Source organism: Podarcis cretensis (assembly GCF_951804945.1).
Source record: "Podarcis cretensis genome assembly, chromosome: 10".
Classification (NCBI taxonomy): domain Eukaryota; kingdom Metazoa; phylum Chordata; class Lepidosauria; order Squamata; family Lacertidae; genus Podarcis; species Podarcis cretensis.
In genome coordinates, this window is record NC_137179.1 from 4,819,249 (window position 1) to 4,842,468 (window position 23,220).

The 23,220-nt window shown below is 51.1% G+C and overlaps 1 protein-coding gene across 4 annotated transcripts in view; it reads left to right on the top strand.

Annotated features, from left to right (window-relative positions):
• The window catches only part of IRF5 (interferon regulatory factor 5), a 51,278-nt gene extending 30,817 nt beyond the window's left edge, over positions 1-20,461 (top strand). For all 4 annotated transcript variants that reach the window (XM_079992677.1, XM_079992678.1, XM_079992676.1 and 1 more), the window contains exons 3-9: positions 2,597-2,786; positions 5,223-5,269; positions 6,878-6,911; positions 7,818-8,138; positions 13,364-13,753; positions 16,124-16,242; positions 18,637-20,461. In XM_079992677.1, coding sequence (XP_079848803.1) covers positions 2,597-2,786; positions 5,223-5,269; positions 6,878-6,911; positions 7,818-8,138; positions 13,364-13,753; positions 16,124-16,242; positions 18,637-18,870 — 1,335 coding nt within the window. In that variant the 3' untranslated portion in view covers positions 18,871-20,461. The remainder of the gene's footprint in view (positions 1-2,596; positions 2,787-5,222; positions 5,270-6,877; positions 6,912-7,817; positions 8,139-13,363; positions 13,754-16,123; positions 16,243-18,636) is intronic.
• The last annotated feature ends 2,759 nt before the right edge of the window (positions 20,462-23,220 follow it).

Consider the following 23,220-nt stretch of genomic DNA (forward strand, 5'->3'; position numbering starts at 1 on the left):
CTCCACTTGCGGAGGCTCCACCCACAGCAGCGGATCCAGGGGAGTTGGTTCCAACGCCACCTAGGGTCGCACCACAGCCTCAGCAAGAACTGTGTGGCCCTCCGGACTTGGCTACCAGTCCCCGGCGGTCTGGCAGAGTTCCCAAGTGCCCAACTTATTTATTTATTTATTTATTTTTTAATAATATTTATTAAAAAATTTCCAGAATAAAAAGGAAAGATAGCAAGCAAGAAAGAAAAAACAGATATGATTTACACTTGGTTTCAGTGGCATCTTTCCCGGACTCCCCCCCCTCCCCCTCTTGTATTCCATTTCCCTTAAATTGATTCCACAGATTCTTACCCCAAATTTTAAAACCTTATTTGTAATTTTAAATAACCCATTTATTCCAAATTAATTTATCTTATTTATCTTAATGAACCATTTCTCCTTATATTTTATATAATTCCCTAAGATCGACCCCATTTCCCTTCCATGAATTCCCCTATTTTCATACAACAAACATGAAAAAAGAAAAGAAAGAAATAATATATAATTTTACAGCCTTTGGATTCCAAATCTCCCCCCCCCCATTCCCCGGTTCCAATCCCCAAAGTTCATCCATTGTCTACTGCCAGCCTGGTGTATCCACGTCTATATCTCAACTCCACTTTGCCGTCTTTTGATAGCTTTTAATTTCAGAAAGTCCAATCTCGAAAAAAACTCTCAGAAAAAGTCATTGTTCTTCCATCCAGACCTCTATGTTTAAGAGTCTAACTTAAATTCTATTTCTTGGTCCTTATAAAGTCTGGATGTTCCAAATACTCCGGCTTCAAATTTGGTCCAGCTCTTATTCCTCAGGTTGCTTTTTCCTGTTCTGCTGCAGAAACCTTCTAATTCAGAAACTTCTTGTTCTCCACAGAGGCTTTTGTTATTCAGCAACATAACTTGCGTCAAGTCCCTTCCTTTCTTCAATAGATAAATCCATTGTCTCCTTTAGTATAGAAACCTCTGTAGACAAAATAATGCTTTGTTTTTGCAGCTTTCCCAAGAGATAACAGATCCTGCTCAAATTCATAGTATTTTTCCACTTGCTGCTACTGTTGCAATGTCCCAGCCTCCCTCTAGAGGGAATATGGTAACTTAATTTCTTTCAAAATCAGACCCAAAAGTCAAATAACTTGTTGCCTTTATTTCCAATAATTTATGTCCAAATTGTAACAAATCTAACCAGCAAAGCCATCGTAACAAAGTTCTCTTTTATTTTCCTGCTTTGATAGCTACTTTGACAGCTGTCAAAGTTTCTGTGTCTCTTCACCAGTCTCTCATAGCGGATCGTTCCCGGTTCCCGGGGGGGGTTGCATTTTAGTTCCCACAAATCAGTCTTCTCCTCCAGCACAATTATTGTAATTTCCCTTTGTGAAGTTAAAATTTTTTTTCAGGTAAACAAGTTCATCTCTCGATCTTAGTTGTCAAATCCTTGCGTTGAGCCATCTACAACAGGGGGGGGGGCGGACTTCCTTTTTGCACTCCCCCCGCTCGCTCCAAATTCAAAGATCAAATTTCCCTTTTAAGTCCAATCAATTTACTCACGGGTTGTTCCTTTTAGTCCAAATCCGAAATTTTCAAAGAAGAAGTCGTTGCTCTCCGCCGAATGGCATGCGGCTTCGCTGGGCAGGGGAAGCATTGGACTCACAGCACCACACACCCCCGTCACCCGCTCCGCAGCCTTTAAAAAGGCTCCTTCGCGGGTCGGGGGGCGCAAACGGTGCCCGCCGAGTCACCAAGTCCATGGGCATCTCCGCCCATGGTTTTTGGGGGTCCCCGCGTCGCCGGCACGGCAGGACCCGACCCCTACCCAGCCGACTCCCTCCGGAGCTCGGAGGGAGTCCGCCATTCGGCGATGGCGCCGACCCAGAAGTCCCCAAGCGCCCAACTTATTTAAAGGACTATGTTGTTGGACATGTATCACTGTTGGTCTAAGTATGGGAAATGTAACCGATATGCTTTTGTGCCTAATTGAACCATTACGCGTAGTGCTGTATATAAGGAAACCATTACGATTGTAACTAACGCCTTATCTCGGTGGGGAGGGGTGTTATGTAGTGAAGTTTCACCCTGGGCCAGCAGGGGGATACTGTATATAGTTTTCACTCAGGTCTGTAGATAGTTTTCACTCAGGTCCACGTCAGTTATTTTAGGCGGGAAACTCTGGGCTGTTGTTGCTACAATGTTGACAGCCGGCTGCCTATAAAAGCAGGCCGGCTGAGCTGTTTGCAGTCAGTTCTATTCCAGCTTACAAAATAAAGAGCTGCTTTGGCGAAATCGCTGTGTCGTCTGCTATGTCAACCCACAACTTAACACTTGGGGCATCTGTATTGTAATGTAATAGGTGTAATAGGTAAAAACCAATTTAAAAAGATGAACATCATCATCATCATCATCCAAACGACACAGAAACACCATTAGCAATTACAAATTATTGTTACTGATTCTACCACTGTTGTATATGGGGTTGTGTGAGGGTGGCACTGGATATCGGTTCTTAAAACGGGCGCTCTCAGGTGGTGGTGTTTTAACTCTCCCCTGCCCTGTGTCCTGTCGGCCCTTTTCCCAGGCCTGGGCCAAAGAGACGGGCAAATACAATGAAGGCGTCGATGAGCCGGACCCTGCCAAGTGGAAAGCCAACCTGCGCTGTGCCCTCAACAAGAGCCGCGAGTTCAACCTGATTTACGACGGCACCAAGGACACCCCCATGCAGGCCTTCAAGATCTACGAGGTTTGCGATGCCCCACAGCCCAACGGAGGTACCAGCCGCCCCCTGTGCGCTTGCAAACCCCAACTTTCCTGCTGCTCCCTAAAAAGAGCCGTTTCCCGCGCCCTTTCTCCCCACCCCTCCGCGAAGCAAAAACGGGAAGCTGTCCGTCTACCGGCTCTGGAAGACAGACAAACACCCCATCATGCCCCTCCCAGCCACCCCCTGGCAGCCGAATGTGTTGCTTGTGAGATGCTTGGCTACTTTGCCCCCTTGCCATAGCTGGTCAAACAGGTCCGGCTGGCTTTTGAAGCCCTGTGGAAACCTGCTTGACCTGCACAGCAGTGGGGACATCTTACCCATAGAGGCTAGTGGCGCAGGGCGCCAGGGCGCCAAGTTCTGGAGAGGCAGAGGCTGGACGCTGCGCCTCCCGGCATCAGCTCACCGCCCTCGCCCGCCCCTGGCGCGCCTTGCCGAAGCAGCGCTGCGCCTGGAGCCTCCGTCTGCCGTGGCCAGCGTGGCACGAAGCGTCCAGCTGAGCCGGGAGCTGCCGCGTCCAGCCTCTGCCTCTTCCCCGCCGTAGGAGCTGCCCTCCAGCCGCTGCCCAATTCCTCCAGCCCCCCCAAAGCTGGGTGCATCGCCAGCAGTGCCGTCCTCCCTAAAAAAATGTCGGCAACTCTGGAAAATGGGGGGCGCCGGAGGGCTCTTTGCACCACGGCACTAGATATACTTAAGACGGCCCTGAACATGTGCCCCACAGATAACAACACTGTGGTCTTATTTCCTTCCATTCTTTTATTTATTTATTGGTTTTCAATAAATATGGGGAAAAGACTCCATCATTAAAATGAATGTCCTGCCAAAAATGCTGTATTTGTTCCAAACGATACCAATTATGAATAAAGAGAATTGCTTTGAAGAATGGAGGAAAGATCTAACGAGATTCGTATGGCAAGGGAAAAAACCGCGGATAAAATATAAATGATTGACAGGAAGAAAGGAAAGGGTAATTTGTGAAAGATGTGAATAACAGTATATCAAGATAAATTATTAGGATAAAAACAAAGTTGGAAGGATTTGCTGAAACATCTAATTGAACTAGAATACAAAAAAGGGAGGTGTGAGGAGGTCAAGGAAATAAGCAGATGAAAAATAAGTTACGGGAAGGTTTGGTTTGGTTTTTGTTCGTATTTTTCTGTGTTGTTTTTCTTTCTTTTTTTCTTTTTTCCCCTATTTTTTTGTCTGTTTGTATTTATTGTGATGCATTGCTTTGTTTTTTCATGCCTAATTTAGTGTTTTCTTTTTGTAACCTTTAAAATTGGAATAAATATTTTTTTTAAAAAAAAAAGGAAGAAAGGAAAGGGGAGGATTAGCATTGCCAAATTTAAAATTATATTATGAAGCATAATGTTTAATTTGGGTAAGAGATTGGATTAGATTGGAAAAAACTAATATATTGGATCTTGAAAGTTTTAATAATAGCTACGGATGGCATGCGTATCTTAATTATGAGAAAGTAAAAAGTCAACAAAGAATTTACAAGTCATATATTAAAAGGTGCATTATATAAAGTTTGGAACAAATATAGATTCCATCTGGAACCACAGACATATTTCCTTCCATTCTTGGAGGGGTGGGTCAGGGGTGGGATTGCTTCTAGGGCCGGGGAATATCCGGTTTTCAACATTGTGATACGGCTCACAGGGCGATGTGCTGATATGTCACAATGTCTGGAATGTATCTCGGCTGCCTCCTCCATCTTCCCGCCATAGGGAAGGAGGAAGCAGCCGGGATGCATTGCCTACATGGCAAGCAAGCCCCCATATTGCTCTGGAGGAACATGGGGGCTTCCTTAAACTGCTCAGCTGGGGGACGGGAGGTTTCCCCCCCAGTCGAGCAGCTCAAGGTAGCCGCCATGCCCCTGAAAGCTGCCCGCCTGCCTTTGCCCGAGTGGGCGACAGCATCTTCCTTGGCGCATCTTCCTTGGCGCCCAAATGACTTGAGCTGGCCCAGTGGCGTAGCGTGGGGGGTGCAGGGGGGGCCGGCCGCACCGGGCGCAACATCTGGGGGTTAGGGTTAGGGGGCGCAAATCCACGGATTAGGGAGCGCAAATTACTTGCCTTGCCCCGGGTGCTGACAACCCACGCTACGCGACTGAGCTGGCCGCTCGCGCCTGCTTCCTCGCCTCTCCAGCCCTTCAGCAAAATTCATTTTCTGCAGTCGCTATGAATTTGTTGAAGACAAGTTTGGTAACGAGTCTCCCAGTCACCCCTCCTTCTCTCTCACATGCACACAACATGATTTGCAAAAGTCGCCCAGATACTGCCATAGTTTTGAGAGTCAGTCTCTCCTCACAACCCCTGTGCTGTAAACATTTCTGTTTTTACATTTTTTTGAGGGGGGGGAGGATAATTCAGGTGGGGGGACATGTAAAGCTCAAGAAAGAGGCTCTGGGGAACGTACAACATTTATTTCCCCCCTCCCTCAGAGCCTTTCGCTGGAGATGAGAACATCGGCCCTGAAGAAGAGGAGGAGGTAAGGAAGAATGACCTACTCGCCTTCTGATCATTTTTCATCCTTTGAGGAAACTGCAGACATTGGCCATGTTCTAGCAGATGGAAGGAAATGCTTTGCTGCCCAGAGTCTCAAAGTTTGCATGGGTTTTATTTTTCAAAGGACAGTGATCCTCCCGTTCCTTCACTTCCGCACTCCCACATTCTGCAGATAAGGGTTTATCTCACCTCTGAGCAATTAACCCTGCATGTGGGAGACTGGGAGCCAACAGCCCTTCTGGGTGTTTTTTTGCTAGACTACAGCTCCTATCATCCGTGGAGGTGATGGGAATTGGAGTCCCACAACATCGGGAGGGGAGGTGACAGATGAGCTCCCCCTGCTGGGTTGGGTTTCCAAACTCAAGGTTCCTCCTGGTCCAAGATCCTACTTTCTAAGAGACCCACCAGCAGGAGATCTGGGTGAAGTTTCCGCAACTGCTTACCCTCATTTTTCTTGGCGCTGCCATTTGGTCCAGGCTCCTTCTCCACTTTGAAAGCTGCAGATGTGGGAGGAGATATTCCCAGCAGTTTCATAGCCATCCCCTCCCAGGCTCCAAAGGCTGGTTTGGACACTGGTTTATCCTGATACTCCATTTAATTTGCCTTTGTGTGTTTTCCATGTTGTGCTTTTATTATCTTTAGGGCTGTGTTATTGTTTTTGTATTGTACGCAATGTGTACATTGCTTAGACATTACATATACCGTATTTTTCACTCCATTAGATGCACTTTTTTCCTCCAAAAAAGTAAGGGGAAATGTGAGTGCGTCTTATGGAGGGAATGGCACTGCGCAGAGAGGGGGAACTGCACAGCGCCCATTCAGCGACGCGTCGTCCTGGCTTCTGCCTTAGCCCTGCGCAGACTCTTCATGCAGGGGGAACCTTCATCCCGCTGCCCTGTAGAGGCTTGGTGCGGTTATCCCAGAAGCCAGAACAGCCACACGGTATCCCAGAAGCCAGATTCCTCTTATACTGTTCTGGCTTCTGGGATTCAGAATAATTTTTTCTTGTTTTCCTCCTCCCAAAACTTAGGTGTGACCTTATGGTCTGGTGCGTCTTTTAGAGCGAAAAATACGGTATACACAGAGAGATTTGTTTCTTCCTATATAAATAAAAATGCAAGGCTGTCATCACGCAGCTCCCGTTAGAGCAGCCTTTCTCAAACCGTGGGTCCCCAGATGTTGTTGAACTACAACTCCCATCACCCCTAGCCTGCAAGGCCAGAGCTCAGGGATGATGGGAGTTGTAGTCCAACTACATCTGGGGACCCACAGGTTGAGAACCGCTGCGTTAGAGGATTTGTAGTGCCTCCCTGCAGTCCTGGATTTGTATGATGATAAACCCAAGAGGCCCAGCAAAGTGAGCTCAGTAGCTTGTAGAATGGCAGACTTGCAAGGGGACCCCGAGGGTCATCTAGTCCAACCCCCTACAATGCAGGAATCTCAGCTAGAGAGGGGGGTCCAGCTGGTGTGCAAGGGGAGGTTAGTACTGCTTCCTGGGAATGCCCAGGGTGTCTTCAAACATGGGTGCCCCAGCAGGATCTCAGCTCAAGGTCTTTCCCGTCGCCACTAACACCGATTGCTTGATTTGCAGTTGCAGAAGATGATGCCAACGCTACAAATTGCAGGTGGGTGCCAGAGTGCTGGAGGGGGAGGCGGCTGGGATGGGGGCTGGGAGGGCACGATCATCAGGAACGCAGTTGGAGTGGCGCTATGCTCTTGCACACTCCTGCTGGTCATTTTCAACATTACCATCTCAAGAAACATCCAGAAATTCTTGCACTGCATAGGAGACCTTACAAGCAGTGAGTAGGCCCTATTATTTACTGTATTGCATTTACATTCCATCTTCAAGTAATAATAATAATAATAATAATAATAATTTATTACTTATAATCCACCCATCTGGCCGGGCCTCCTCAGCCACTCTGGGCGGCTTCCCACAGGATATTAAAAACACAATAAAACATCAAACATTAAAAATCTCCCTAAACAGGGCTGCCTTCAGATGTCTTCTAAAAGTTGTTTATTTCCTTGACATCTGATGGGAGGGTGTTCCACAGGGCAGGCACCACCACTGAGAAGGCCCTGTGCCTGGTTCCCTGTAACCTCACTTCTCGCAGGGAGGGAACCGCCAGAAGGCCCTCAGAGCTGGACCTCAGGGTCCGGGTTGAACAATGGGGGTGGAGACGCTCCTTCATGTGTACTGTGCCAAGAAGTGAGGTTACAGGGAACTAGACAGAGGGCCTTCTCGGTGGTGGCGCCTGCCCTGTGGAATGCCCTCCCTTCAGATGTCAAGGAAATAAGCTGCTATCTTATCTTTAAAAGACATCTGAAGGCAGCCCTGTTTAGGGAAGTTTTTAATATTTAATGCTGTATTGTTTTTAACACTGAATTGGGAGCTGCCCAGAGTGGCTGGGAAAACTCAGCCAGATGGGCAGGGTATAAATAATAAATTATTATTATTATTATTATTATCTTCCCCTGAGATCCCTTCCTGACATTTCATACATGCTTGGCTCTCGTTTCCACAGATCCGTCCCACGGCGTGGAGCCCCTGCCCCCCTACCCGTGGCTGAAACAGGAGGCCTTGTACCCGGGCGCTTGTGCCAACGGATCCTTCCCCCACGTGGCGCGCATGAACGCTCCCCCTCCGCCTCCGCCCGTCGGCGCTTTTGCGGTAGGCGGGGAGCCCGCCGCACCCAACTTTGCCGAACCAGCCGGAGCAATGCCCCTCGTTCCAGGGGATGTCCCCATGTCGGCGGACCTGGAGACCCTGCGCCCGGGGGGCTGCCCGGTGGCGCCCATGGAACAGTTCATCCCGGATTTGCTGATCAGCCCCCACATGCTGCCACGTAAGGATCCGTACGCGGGGAGGAAGTGGGAGGGTGGGCGGGAATCGCGAAACCCTTTGGGAAGGGGAAATAGCCACGGCGGCTGATGTAGTGCTATGATTAGAGCAGAGATGTCCAAAGTCCCTGTTGTTGGGGGCCTAATCTGGTTTAATTTGACCCCTGTGGCAGTTTATTTCCCGGGATAAAGGTAAAGGTAAAGGTACCCCTGCCCGTACGGGCCAGTCTTGACAGACTCTGGGGTTGTGCGCCCATCTCACTCAAGAGGCCAGGGGCCAGCGCTGTCCGGAGACACTTCTGGGTCACGTGGCCAGCGTGACATCGCTGCTCTAGCGAGCCAGAGCCGCACACGGAAACGCCGTTTACCTTCCCGCCGGTAAGCGGTCCCTATTTATCTACTTGCACCCGGAGGTGCTTTCGAACTGCTAGGTTGGCAGGCGCTGGGACCGAGCAGCGGGAGCGCACCCCGCCGCAGGGATTCGAACCGCCGACCTTTCGATCGGCAAGCTCTAGGCGCTGAGGCTTTAACCCACAGCGCCACCTGCGTCCCATATTTCCCGGGGTAAAATCCCCCAAAAGCCCAACAACTTGAATCCTAGGAAAAGGTCAACAACTTTGGGGTAAAGTTGGGGAAAGAAGCTCAGCGACTTCAATCCTATACAAAAAGGTCAACAACTTTGGCTGGCCCTCACGTATTTTCACTTCATCAAATCTGGCCCTCTTTGGAAAAAGTTTGGGCACCCCTGGATTAGGGGCTGGAAGGGAATTGGGCTGCCATCTTGTTTTCTTATATTTCTCCCTCTTTGGTTTCACCAGTGCTTCCCCCTCGTACAATTTCTGTGACGCGCTCGATGGCGCCGCGGATGTTTAGAGCCCCTCCAACGTTTGCAAAGCACTTCTCTGTGCCTTCTCTTATGGCAAACGCAGTATTATTATTCCCATAGCTCAGAAGGGAAAACTGAGGCCCAGGACTCTCTCCCACGGGAGGCAGTGAGGGTCAGCGACTCCGAAGGCGTTCAAAGAGGGTTGGGCAAATTCACGAAGGAGGAGAGGGCTCTGGAAACCACAGCAGAGAGAGGGCTCTGGGGCTCTGGTCTTGCTTGTGGCTTCCCCACAAGAGGTAAACGGGCCATTGGTCTCAACCAGCAGGCTCTGCTCATGTTTTGGTGGGTCCGGGGCTGAGGCGAAATTCAAACCTGGGGGGTTTCCCAGCCCTCCCACCCAGCCGCTCTGCGCTACGCCTGCTCTCAAGAGGAGGGTGCCGATTGTAGTTTTACGGAAACTGTGATTCTTTGAAGTGAAGAAATGGGACCTGTGGCGCTTCATATGCTGTTGGGCTCCAACTTCTACCAGTTCTGACCATTGGTTGTGCTGGCTGGGGCTGATGGGAGTTGGAGTCCAAGGCTGATGGGAGCTGGAGTCCAAGGCTGATGGGGCTGATGGGAGCTGGAGTCCAACACTGTTAAGGATGATAGGAGCTGGAGTCCAAAGCTGATAGGAAGAGGAATCCAAGGCTGATGGGGCTGATGGGAGCTGGAGTCCAAGGCTGTTAGGGATGATGGGAGCTGGAGTCCAAGGCTGTTAGGGATGATGGGAGCTGGAGTCCAAGGCTGTTAGGGATGCTAGGAGCTGGAGTCCAAGGTTGTTAGGGATGCTAGGAGCTGGAGTCCAAGGTTGTTAGGGATGCTAGGAGCTGGAGTCCAAGGCTGTTAGGGATGCTAGGAGCTGGAGTCCAAGGCTGTTAGGGATGCTGGGAGCTGGAGTCCAAGGTTGTTAGGGATGCTAGGAGCTGGAGTCCAAGGTTGTTAGGGATGCTGGGAGCTGGAGTCCAAGGCCGTTAGGGATGCTAGGAGCTGGAGTCCAAGGCTGTTAGGGATGCTGGGAGCTGGAGTCCAAGGTTGTTAGGGATGCTAGGAGCTGGAGTCCAAGGTTGTTAGGGATGCTGGGAGCTGGAGTCCAAGGTTGTTAGGGATGCTAGGAGCTGGAGTCCAAGGCTGTTAGGGATGCTAGGAGCTGGAGTCCAAGGCTGTTAGGGATGCTAGGAGCTGGAGTCCAAGGCTGTTAGGGATGCTAGGAGCTGGAGTCCAAGGCTGTTAGGGATGATGGGAGCTGGAGTCCAAGGCTGTTAGGGATGCTGGGAGCTGGAGTCCAAGGCTGTTAGGGATGCTGGGAGCTGGAGTCCAAGGCTGTTAGGGATGCTGGGAGCTGGAGTCCAAGGCTGTTAGGGATGATGGGAGCTGGAGTCCAAGGCCATTAGGGATGCTAGGAGCTGGAGTCCAAGGCTGTTAGGGATGATGGGAGCTGGAGTCCAAGGCTGTTAGGGATGATGGGAGCTGGAGTCCAAGGTTGTTAGGGATGATGGGAGCTGGAGTCCAAGGCTGTTAGGGATGCTAGGAGCTGGAGTCCAAGGTTGTTAGGGATGATGGGAGCTGGAGTCCAAGGCTGTTAGGGATGCTAGGAGCTGGAGTCCAAGGCTGTTAGGGATGATGGGAGCTGGAGTCCAAGGCCATTAGGGATGATGGGAGCTGGAGTCCAAGGCTGTTAGGGATGCTAGGAGCTGGAGTCCAAGGTTGTTAGGGATGATGGGAGCTGGAGTCCAAGGCTGTTAGGGATGCTAGGAGCTGGAGTCCAAGGCTGTTAGGGATGATGGGAGCTGGAGTCCAAGGCTGTTAGGGATGCTAGGAGCTGGAGTCCAAGGCTGTTAGGGATGCTAGGAGCTGGAGTCCAAGGCTGTTAGGGATGATGGGAGCTGGAGTCCAAGGCCATTAGGGATGATGGGAGCTGGAGTCCAAGGTTGTTAGGGATGCTAGGAGCTGGAGTCCAAGGCTGTTAGGGATGCTAGGAGCTGGAGTCCAAGGCTGTTAGGGATGATGGGAGCTGGAGTCCAAGGCTGTTAGGGATGATGGGAGCTGGAGTCCAAGGCTGTTAGGGATGATGGGAGCTGGAGTCCAAGGCTGTTAGGGATTATGGGAGCGGGAGTCCAAGGCTGTTAGGGATGCTAGGAGCTGGAGTCCAAGGCTGTTAGGGATGCTGGGAGCTGGAGTCCAAGGCTGTTAGGGATGCTAGGAGCTGGAGTCCAAGGCTGTTAGGGATGATGGGAGCTGGAGTCCAAGGCCATTAGGGATGCTAGGAGCTGGAGTCCAAGGCTGTTAGGGATGATGGGAGCTGGAGTCCAAGGTTGTTAGGGATGCTAGGAGCTGGAGTCCAAGGCTGTTAGGGATGCTGGGAGCTGGAGTCCAAGGCCATTAGGGATGCTAGGAGCTGGAGTCCAAGGCTGTTAGGGATGATGGGAGCTGGAGTCCAAGGCTGTTAGGGATGCTAGGAGCTGGAGTCCAAGGCTGTTAGGGATGATGGGAGCTGGAGTCCAAGGTTGTTAGGGATGCTAGGAGCTGGAGTCCAAGGCTGTTAGGGATGCTAGGAGCTGGAGTCCAAGGTTGTTAGGGATGATGGGAGCGGGAGTCCAAGGCTGTTAGGGATGATGGGACCTGGAGTCCAAGGTTGTTAGGGATGCTAGGAGCTGGAGTCCAAGGCTGTTAGGGATGCTAGGAGCTGGAGTCCAAGGCCATTAGGGATGCTAGGAGCTGGAGTCCAAGGCTGTTAGGGATGATGGGAGCGGGAGTCCAAGGCTGTTAGGGATGCTAGGAGCTGGAGTCCAAGGTTGTTAGGGATGATGGGAGCGGGAGTCCAAGGCTGTTAGGGATGATGGGACCTGGAGTCCAAGGTTGTTAGGGATGCTAGGAGCTGGAGTCCAAGGCTGTTAGGGATGCTAGGAGCTGGAGTCCAAGGTTGTTAGGGATGCTAGGAGCTGGAGTCCAAGGCTGTTAGGGATGATGGGAGCTGGAGTCCAAGGTTGTTAGGGATGCTAGGAGCTGGAGTCCAAGGTTGTTAGGGATGCTAGGAGCTGGAGTCCAAGGTTGTTAGGGATGCTAGGAGCTGGAGTCCAAGGTTGTTAGGGATGCTAGGAGCTGGAGTCCAAGGCTGTTAGGGATGATGGGAGCTGGAGTCCAAGGTTGTTAGGGATGCTAGGAGCTGGAGTCCAAGGTTGTTAGGGATGCTAGGAGCTGGAGTCCAAGGCTGTTAGGGATGATGGGAGCGGGAGTCCAAGGCCATTAGGGATGCTAGGAGCTGGAGTCCAAGGCTGTTAGGGATGATGGGAGCGGGAGTCCAAGGCCATTAGGGATGCTAGGAGCTGGAGTCCAAGGCTGTTAGGGATGATGGGACCTGGAGTCCAAGGTTGTTAGGGATGCTAGGAGCTGGAGTCCAAGGCTGTTAGGGATGATGGGAGCTGGAGTCCAAGGTTGTTAGGGATGCTAGGAGCTGGAGTCCAAGGCTGTTAGGGATGCTAGGAGCTGGAGTCCAAGGCTGTTAGGGATGATGGGAGCTGGAGTCCAAGGTTGTTAGGGATGCTAGGAGCTGGAGTCCAAGGCTGTTAGGGATGATGGGAGCGGGAGTCCAAGGTTGTTAGGGATGCTAGGAGCTGGAGTCCAAGGCTGTTAGGGATGATGGGAGCGGGAGTCCAAGGCTGTTAGGGATGCTAGGAGCTGGAGTCCAAGGCTGTTAGGGATGATGGGAGCGGGAGTCCAAGGCTGTTAGGGATGATGGGAGCTGGAGTCCAAGGCTGTTAGGGATGATGGGAGCGGGAGTCCAAGGCTGTTAGGGATGATGGGAGCTGGAGTCCAAGGCTGTTAGGGATGATGGGAGCGGGAGTCCAAGGCTGTTAGGGATGATGGGAGCTGGAGTCCAAGGCTGTTAGGGATGATGGGAGCGGGAGTCCAAGGCTGTTAGGGATGATGGGAGCTGGAGTCCAAGGCTGTTAGGGATGCTAGGAGCTGGAGTCCAAGGTTGTTAGGGATGCTAGGAGCTGGAGTCCAAGGCTGTTAGGGATGATGGGAGCGGGAGTCCAAGGCTGTTAGGGATGATGGGAGCTGGAGTCCAAGGCTGTTAGGGATGATGGGAGCTGGAGTCCAAGGCTGTTAGGGATGCTAGGAGCTGGAGTCCAAGGCTGTTAGGGATGCTAGGAGCTGGAGTCCAAGGCCATTAGGGATGATGGGAGCTGGAGTCCAAGGCTGTTAGGGATGCTAGGAGCTGGAGTCGGTGCCTCTGAGCATGTGGACTGTTAGGGATGATGGGAGCGGGAGTCCAAGGCTGCATGTAGGGCCTGTCCTTTCTACAAGATCCGTTGCAATGCCTAAACCCTGCCCTGCTGCTGCTTTTCGCCTTTCCCGCAGTGACCGACTTGGAGATCAAGTTCCAGTACCGCGGCCGCTCGGTGGGCTCCCTGACCATCAGCAACCCCCACGGCTGCCGCCTCTTCTACAGCAACCTGAAGCCCACCCAGGAGCAGGTGGAGCTTTTTGGGCCACTGACGCTGGAGCAGGTGCGCTTCCCCAGTGCGGAGGGCGTGCCCAACGAGAAGCAGCGCTTCTACACCCACCAGCTGCTGGACGTCTTGGACCGGGGCCTCATCCTGGAGCTACAGGGACAGGACATCTACGCCATCCGCCTCTGCCAGTGCAAGGTCTTCTGGACGGGGCCCTGCGCCGGGGAGCTGGCGGGCCCCAATCCCATCGAGCGCGAGAAGAAGATAAAGCTTTTCAGCCTGGAAAGCTTCCTTAACGGTGAGGGAAAGGGCGTGGGACTCCAGCTTCACCCTCCCTCTGATGCCAGGGCCCGCTTGGTCCCAAAGGAGGGGGCGAGGGCAAAGGCAGGCGCTTGGTGGAACGGGAACGGTTCTCTGCACATGCTCAGAGGCACCGTCACCCCACAGGGCCAAGCAGATGCACAGAGGAAGAGGGCAGATGTCTCTGGGAATTCAGGTCTGGGGAGGAGAAAAGACACTTTTCTCCCCAGGACAGAACAAGCTCGCAGGGTCGTTGTGAGGATGGAACGGGGAGAAACTATCCAAGGCTCTTTGGGGGGGGTGCCAATGTTGTTGGCATCTGTCTGTCTTGAGAGACAATGGGGTGCCCCTCCATTATGAGGTTGAACCGGGGGTGAGGTCAAACTAGGACCCTCATACCTACGGAACCACCTCTCCTAGTATGCCCCGCGGAGGACCTTAAGGTCCACAAATGACAACACTTTGGAGGTCCCGAGCCTCAAGGAGGTTAGACTGGTCTCAACTAGCGCCAGGGCCTTTTCAGTGCTGGCCCCGACTTGGTGGAACGCTCTGTCCCAAGAGACTAGGGCCCTGCGGGACTTGACATCTTTCTGCAGGGCCTGCAAGACAGAGCTGTTCCGCCTGGCCTTTGGTTTGGACTCAGTCTGACCCTTATGTTTCTCTCCCCTTATGGTTTTGATTTATGGGCTACTTTTAAAATGAGGCTGCATTTTAAATTGCATTTTAACCTGTATTTTAAATTGGTTCCCCCTGCAATTATGTTTTTACCGTGATTTTATTGGTGTTAGCTGCCATGAGCCTGGCTCTGGCCGGGGAGGGTGGAGTATAAATAAAAATGATGATGATGATGATGATGATGATTGATTGGAGTTTCTATTGAAATGAGGCTGCATTTTAATGTGCTATAATCTTGTTTTTCAATTGTATTTTAATAAATTGTTTTTATACCTGGTGTTAGCCGCCCTGAGCCCGGTCTTGGCTGGGGAGGGCAGGGTATAAATAAAATTTATTATTATTATAAAACTACAGTGGTGCCCCGCAAGACGAACGCCTTGCAAGACGGAAAACCCCCTAGACGAAAGGGTTTTCCGTTTTGGAGGCACTTCGCAAAACGAATTTCCTATGGGCTTGCTTCGCAAGACGAAAATGTCTTGCGAGTTCCTGCGGGGTTTTTTCCCTTTCCCCCCCCCCTTTTCCTAAGCCCTAAGCCGCTTATCAGCTGATCCGCTAAAAGCCGCTAATAGCGCTAATCCGCTAATCCGTCAATGGGCTTGCTTCGCAAGACGAAAAAACCGCTAGACGAAGAGACTCGCGGAACGGATTAATTTCGTCTTGCGAGGCACCACTGTATTATTATTTATTAGATAAAAATGTAAATGATGATGGTGGTGCCATTCCTGTACATTTGGTTCTGCCTTGGACAACCTTTGCTGAGGCTGATGGGAATTTTAGCCCCGCATGCCTGGAGCACACCAGGTTGGTGTGAGGCTGGTTTGCTTTTTCCCTTTGGCTACTGTGCAACTTACTTCTGAGTAGACATGGCTAGGCGTGCACTAGCCATTTTGCCTGGGGGCAACGGGGGGAGGGAATGTTTGTTGTTTTCATGCTGTTTTGTGGCATTTGGCTACTGCCAGAAGCAAGATGCTTGGCTAAGGATGCCTTTGATCCAGCAGCCAGTCTTTTCTGCTGGGGAGGTAAAACTGCCAGGCTGCATCTGTCAGGAGTTCAGCCTACACTCGAGTAGGACCCTGGCTGAGACACATGTCCGACTGGCATGTTTTCTCCCTCCTAGCCTTTCGTTCGGGAACTTCAAAAGCTTTCTTCAACCCAAACATCACAGTGACCGATGCCAACAGACATCGGCACACTTGGGGATCCGCAGAGTCTTTGCAGCTTTTCGTGACAGACCTCAGCAACTCAGCATTTTGGCTAATCTACTTTATTTACATATAAACACACACGGAGCACTGCAACATGGCTCCCTCTCTCTCTAGCATCAGACAGCAAAGAGAAAAAGAACAAAGGACAATAGTCCCACTTCACAGAACACAGGAACACACACATCCTGTCTCCGTTACTTCCCACTCTGTGGAGTCAAAACATACACTGCCAGTGAAAGACGACAATCCCATGACTGCAATCACGGAGCAGGAATTCTAACATCATCCCTGCCAACCTGTTCTCGCTTCGGGATGCTCGCAGCCTTCAACCATTCTGCTATGACTTTCCTCTCCTCTCCTTCCCCTTTCTGGTTCCCTCTTCCCTCCTTGCGCTCTTCTCTTCCCCCAATGGGTCATCAGTACTTCCTGGCCCTTCCCATTTCCTTTATTTTTAAAAAATATTTGTCGTTCCCGTCCTCTCTCCATAGGACTTATCATGTTCCAGAAGGGTCAGAGCACCACGCCACCCCCCTATGAGATTTTCTTCTGCTTCGGAGAGGAGTGGCCGGACCAGAAGCCTAAAGAGAAGAAGCTGATCACAGTCCAGGTGGGATGGCGGGGCTGTGTGTGTGTGTGTGTGTGTATGCCCATCCGTCATCTCCTTCCGCCCACATACCGTATTTTTTGCTCTGTAAGAAGCACCCAACCATAAGATGCACCTAGTTTTTAAGAGGAGGAAAACAAGAAAAAAAATACGGAGGATCAGGCTTACCCCTTACGGAGTCCCTTACTTTCCTCCTCCCGCTTCGCTGAAGAGGCGCTGTGCAGCTATCCCTAAAGCCAGCACAGCTAGAGGAAGAGCTGCTCAAAGTCTCTCCCTCTTGCTCTGCTGGTTTCTGGGAGAGCTGTGCAGCCTGCATTCGCTCCATAAGACGTACACACATTCCCCCTTACTTTTTAGGAGGAAAAAAGTGCATCTTATAGAGCGAAAAATACGGTAAATCAGGAGGAGGTACGTGTGTCCAGGAAGGTTTTCTAGCAGAAGTTGGTGTCAGGCGGCAGAGGATCCAAGCCTCACGGCAGCTTGCCAGGAACGGATAAGACAAGGAAAAGTCCTTGCCATCTGTTTTTTATTCAATATTTACAGAGAGAGGCTTGGAACGAGTGACTCTCCGCCCCCTTTTTCTCCCACTTCCTTACTCATCCTGAGCTCTTTGGTCTCCTACTTTCAAGGCTCTCCGGGTTCTAGGAGAAGGGGGTTCTGGCAGGGCCCTAAGCTATTGAAGGTAATGGGGCCCTTTATATGTCCAGCTGTCCTTTGTCAACAACAAATTGCCGCTTTTTTGTGTGTTGAATATGTGCTATGTGGTAATTTATGGACCTAATAGGTATCTAAAGCCATTTGCACATAACAAAATATGTATTTTATCAAGTAATTGTTACAACCAGTCCATGCAGAATGTTGGCACCCTATTTATAGAAGTCATAGAATCATAGAATCATAGAGTTGGAAGAGACCACTAGGGCCATCGAGTCCAACCCCCTGCCAAGCAGGAAACACCATCAGAGCACTCCTGACATATGGTTGTCAAGCCTCTGCTTAAAGACCTCCAAAGAAGGAGACTCCACCACACTCCTTGGCAGCAAATTCCACTGTCAAACAGCTCTTACTGTCAGGAAGTTCTTCCTAATGTTTAGGTGGAATCTTCTTTCTTGTAGTTTGGATCCATTGCTCCGTGTCCACTTCTCTGGAGCAGCAGAAAACAACCTTTCTCCCTCCTCTATGTGACATCCTTTTATATATTTGAACATGGCTATCATATCACCCCTTAACCTCCTCTTCTCCAGGCTAAACATGCCCAGCTCCCTTAGCCGTTCCTCATAAGGCATCGTTTCCAGGCCTTTGACCATTTTGGTTGCCCTCCTCTGGACACGTTCCAGTTTGTCAGTGTCCTTCTTGAACTGTGGTGCCCAGAACTGGACACAGTACTCCAGGTGAGGTCTGACCAGAGCAGAATACAGTGGCACTATTACTTCCCTTGATATAGATGCAATACTCCTATTGATGCAGCCCAGAATTGCATTGGCTTTTTTAGCTGCCGCGTCACACTGTTGGCTCATGTCAAGTTTGTGGTCAACCAAGACTCCTAGATCCTTTTCACATGTACTGCTCTCAAGCCAGGTGTCACCCATCTTGTATTTGTGCCTCTCATTTTTTTTGCCCAAGTGCAATACTTTACATTTCTCCCTGTTAAAATTCATATTGTTTGTTTTGGCCCAGTTCTCTAATCTGTCAAGGTCATCTTGAAGTGTGATCCTGTCCTCTGGGGTGTTAGCCACCCCTCCCAGTTTGGTGTCATCTGCAAATTTGATCAGGATGCCCTTGAGTCCATCATCCAAGTCGTTGATAAAGATGTTGAATAAGACCGGGCCCAAGACAGAACCCTGTGGCACCCCACTAGTCACTCTTCTCCAGGATGAAGAAGTGAGCAAACCAGTGATATTTTAGGGAGCAGGCTAGCAGGCGGGGCCCATGACTTACATCAGAGGAGCCTGCACAACACAAAACACGGTTGCTGTATGTAGGTTTTATTTTACAGTGGTACCTTGGGTTACAGACGCTTCAGGTTATAGATGCTTCAGACTCCACTAACCTAGAAATAGTACCTCAGGTTAAGAACTTTGCTTCAGGATGAGAACAGAAATCATGCAGCAGCAGTGGGAGGCCCCATTAGCTAAAGTGGTGCTTCAGGTTAAGAACAGTTTCAGGTTAAGAACGGATCTCCGGAACGAATTAAGTTCTTAACCAGAGGTACCACTGTATTGGTTTTTTATCTTATGTTTTGGAAATGTTTTTTTCCTTTTTTCCCTGCTGGATGGGGCGGACTTATACTTTGGTACCACTGTAATTATTTTACCATTCCACCGCATATATGAAAGCAAGGCTGCTCTGCTTTCCCACCTGTGCACGAAATGACGGAACCCCCTTTTCCCTTCGCAGGTGGTGCCCGTAGCTGCGCGTCTCCTGTTGGAAATGTTCTCCGGTGAGCTGTGCTGGTCAGCCGACAGCGTCCGCCTCCAGATCTCCCACCCGGATCTCAAGGACAAGATGGTGGAACAGTTCAAAGAGCTGCACCAGCTCTGGCAGACACAGCAAAGTGTTCAAGTCCAGAGCCTGCAACTGGCCGGGCCCGAGAGCTGGCCCATGCAGACCAGCACCACAAACAGCATGTAGCCGCGACCGGGGGGGGGAGCGCCTTGCCACCCCCAGGCCTTAGCCACTTTGCTAGCGGGCGGCCAATGCAGAGCCACAGGGACTTGCAAGCTCTGGGGCCTCCCGGCGTTCCCAGTTAAGAGCCGGACTTCAGCAGACACCAAGTGGGATCATGTAGCCTAACCGGCAACCTTTTGCTGAGCCCAAGAGAAGCCGCAGCGGTTCTTTGCGGGATAGGGGCCTTCTTCCGATTGCTGCAAAAAAAGTGAGCTGTTGAATGGAAGGGGTGCGGGGAAAGGGCCGCAAGGAACTTGCAGGGCAATGGCAGGTCTTGTGTCAGCGATGGGGGAAGTCCGTTGAGCTGGGCTGCAGCAGGTAGCTTTACTTAAGCGTAAGCGCTGTAGCAGAGAAGACCAGGACTCCCACTTTCTAAAAGAGCCCCTGCAAAGGTCTGGAGCAGGGCACAAGTGGGAGGGACCTCAAAGGTCCTGTAGCCCCCAACCCTCTGAAATTCAGTAACCACAGAGAACCATGCACTGCTCTTGGGCCTCAGCTTCCAAAAGGCCAAAGATGGAGGCTGCTTTGTGCCTCCTTCCCCCACTAGGTTGCATGGATTGGGGCCAGACCTGCCTTGCTTGGTGCAAGCAAGCAGAAGAGGGAGTCTCTCCTCCGAGAAGCACCCTTTGCCAAGTTTGAGACACTCCGCCAGCACTGGAATTCTTGACTTTCGATTTGCAAGAGCGAAGAGTTTTCAGTCCCCGTGGCTGCGAAGAGATGTTCGTAAGCAGGTGTGCAGTGCCTGTGGAGCTCCAGCGAGCCAAGGAAATGACCTGAGATGGGTTCTTTGTGGGCAAGAAGGCATCGCCGCATCTAGGGCCCTGCATGTAGCTGCGCCTTTCCCCACCTGGTGCCCTCCAGGGGGTTTTGAACTACAACTCTCCTCGGCCTAACAGAACCAAGAATGCAGGTGGGTGCAGGTTTTGCACAATCTCAACAGAGAAGCTTCTCTGGGCAGGAAACCTCTGCGGGCAAGAGGGTACTAGCCAGCCTTTGGGGAAGGAAATATGCCTTTTTGTGTTTCAGAAGCCTGGTGTTTGCATGGGGAGGGGTTGTACATGCCAAAGCTTTGCAGGAACAGAATGCGCTTCCAGAAAGCATTCCCAGCCTTCCTTTACAAAAATCTATGAATGCAAAAGTGCTTGAATCCAAGAGGGAAAGTGATGGGGTTTGGGTTTGGGTGGGCAACACTTCAGGGTCTTCTCTACAGTTTTTTACTCCACCACCTGCCTGCCAAAATCAGAATCCATGCAGGTTACAGAACTCTTGTTTTCCTTGGCAAAGCAGGTGGGAACAGTGGAGCGAAGGGTGGAAGGGAAGATCCCATTCCATGGGGAAAGCTTGAAAGGAGCCGGCGATTCTTTGCCCCACTGGAACCACCAAGGTATTTAGTTTCCTGCCGCTCCCTCTCCTTCTGAGTCGGCCAAGAGCGTGCCCCACGGCAGGGAGGGGCGTGTTGCGGCTCGCCACTGCCAAACTGCCGTGTTACGTGGCCTCTGCCCGTCAGCTAGGGTCAGCTCGACCTCTGCCTGTGAAATAAACATGTTTACTCTGATCTGTGATGGCTGATGAGTGGTTGAGATGCCGTGGGAAACATGAGAGCTCCGCCGGGGCACCTGCTGCCGCCTCCAGCAATTCTGTGTCCTCCAGCAATTCTATGTCCGTCGCAAGTGAGAGGGGAGGGTGGCTGAGGTGGGGGTGGGGAGAATAACCACTGCAGGAATGGTACCTGGATATAGCTTGGAGGGGCAGGTGTGTGGGGGGGGGAGAGTCAGTCCCCCCCAAGGCAACTTTCTCCAGCTCCATAGGCCTTGCCAAAAGCACAGCTTCTTCCAACTTCGCAAACCATCCATTCCTTAAGATATTTACACCTTGGGATAAGCTGGCATGCACCTGAATGCAAGACATGGTGCCCAAAGTATGGTAGACCCATTTTTTTAAGCCCAAGGAAATGCATAATAATAATAATAATAATAATAATAATAATAATAATAATAATTTATTATTTATACCCCACCCATCTGGCTGGTCCTCCCCAGCCTTTCTGGGCAGCTTCCAACCAAATATCAAAAACAATACAGCATCAGAAATTAAAAACTTCCCTAAACAGGGCTGCCTTCAGGTGTCTTTTAAAAGTAAAATAGTTGTTTGTTTCTTTGACCTCTGATGGGAGGGCGTTCCACAGGGCGGGTGCCACCACCGAGAAGGCCCTCTGCCTGGTTCCCTGTAACTTGGCTTCTCGCAGGGAGGGAACCGCCAGAAGGCCATCGGCGCTGGAACTTCGTGTCCGGGCTGGACGATGGGGGTGGAGACGCTCCTTCAGGTATACTGGGCTGAGGCCGTTTAGGGCTTTCAAGGTCAGCACCAACCCTTTGAATTGTGCTCGGAAACGTACTGGGAGCCAATGTAGGTCTTTCAAGACCGGTGTTATGTGGTCTCGGCGGCCGCTCCCAGTCACCAGTCTAGCTGCCGCATTCTGGGTTAGTTGTAGTTTCCAGGTCACCTTCAAAGGTAGCCCCACATAGAGCGCACTGCAGTAGTCCAAGCAGGAGATAACTAGAGCATGCGCCACTCTGGCAAGACAGTCTGTAGGCGGGTAGGGTCTCATCCTGCGTACCAGATGGAGCTGATAAACAGCTGCCCTGGACACAGAATTAACCTGCGCCTCCATGGACAGCCTTAAGGTGACTGGAACCATTTGCGATGGAAACTGGCACAGTCTGCACTGAAGCATGGTGGTAAAACACACACCAAGAATGTGATCTTTTGACAGGACAAGGTTCGGGTTAATAAAGCCAGAGCTGGGAGTGTTGACGGGGAGAGCAGGGATAAGGCCTTTAAGGAGATAGGGTGCCCGAGGGTCATCTGGTCCAACCCCTTGCACTGCAGGTATCTCAACTAAACCATCCCTTAAATCTAACCTCCAAGGAAGGAGTCTTTCTGAGGGGGTCAGTTCCACTGTCAAACAGTTCTTGCTGCTGGAAAAGTTCTTCCTGAAGTTTAGCTGGAATCTCCTTTCTTGTAACTTGAAGTCACGGGTTCGAGTCCTGCCCTCCAGAGGAGGAGAAAACAAGCTTGCTGCCTCTTCCATGTGAGAGCCCTGGAGATATTTGAAGAGGGCTATCCTATCTCCTCTTTTCCAGGCTAAACATACCCAGCTCCTTCGACCATTCCTCATCAGGCTTAGTTTCCAGACCCTTGGATTATATTGGTCACCCTCCTCTGCACGCCTTGCAGGAAGCTGGAAATAACGTGCACATCTCAAAAACAGCCTCTTCTCAATTCAGACGCAAGAAGCAACAGCGTCCTGGCATTCCTTGAGTGTTAGGGGTGCAAAGGAGGGCACACACATTCTTGACTCAAACCACCTGCTTGCTAGATAGCAACATGCCTTCCTGGACATTTGCACAGCTAAATCTGCACTTGATCAGTAGCCGAGTTCTCTAGTCTCGGATTCCTAGAGCAGCCTTACCAAAGCTGGTGCTCCAGAACTACAACTCTCCCCAGAGCAAGTGCGCTATGACCGGCCTTCCAGTTTTCTTAAAATAAATGAGGCACGAGCTTATTTTGCACAAGCCACTGGGAGAAGGGCCATGATGGGGACAGCTGCTAGCGCCTCACAGCAGAGATGGGAGAGGATTCCCTTCCATTTCCCAGCTTTACCTGGTTGGTCCACAGCCAGGATGCCACCCCAAGCACTTTCCTTGCCTGCAAATGGAACGACAGGATGGCAGAGCCTCTCGCTGTAGCCTCGTTCCTGGGCCGGTTCAGTGGCACCATCCCATTCCTGCCTACTCTGAAGCAAGCTCCATCGCAGGAAGCTGCCTTATATATTTGGCTCCCTATTGCTCAGTAATTTATCCCAACTCCACCTGCGACCTTCTGCTTGCAAGGCAAATGTTCGGCAGCTGAGCTTGGGGCATTCCTTGCAGAGTTGGGGGGGGGCATCTGATCCCACAGAAGCCTAAACCCCCAAATTCCCCTGGCTCAGGGGAAAGACTGAGGGGGTCGCTGCCCACCCAAAACGAGCGAGAACTGAGCTGTTTTATCCAGCGGGGCACAGCTGCTAAAAGTACTCACTACAGCAAGGCAATTGCTAGAAACACAGATACAGTAGTATGTTGGTTCTCTAACGGCTCGGCTCCCAAACACCGCAAACCCGGAAGTAAGTGTCCCGGTTTGCAAACGTTTTTCGGGAGCCGCACCTTGGTTTTCGAACCGTTTCGGGAGTTGAAAGGACTCCCGGAACGGATTAAGTTCGAGAGCCAAGGTACCACTGTATATGAGCTAATTCCAAATGGATCACCACAATGG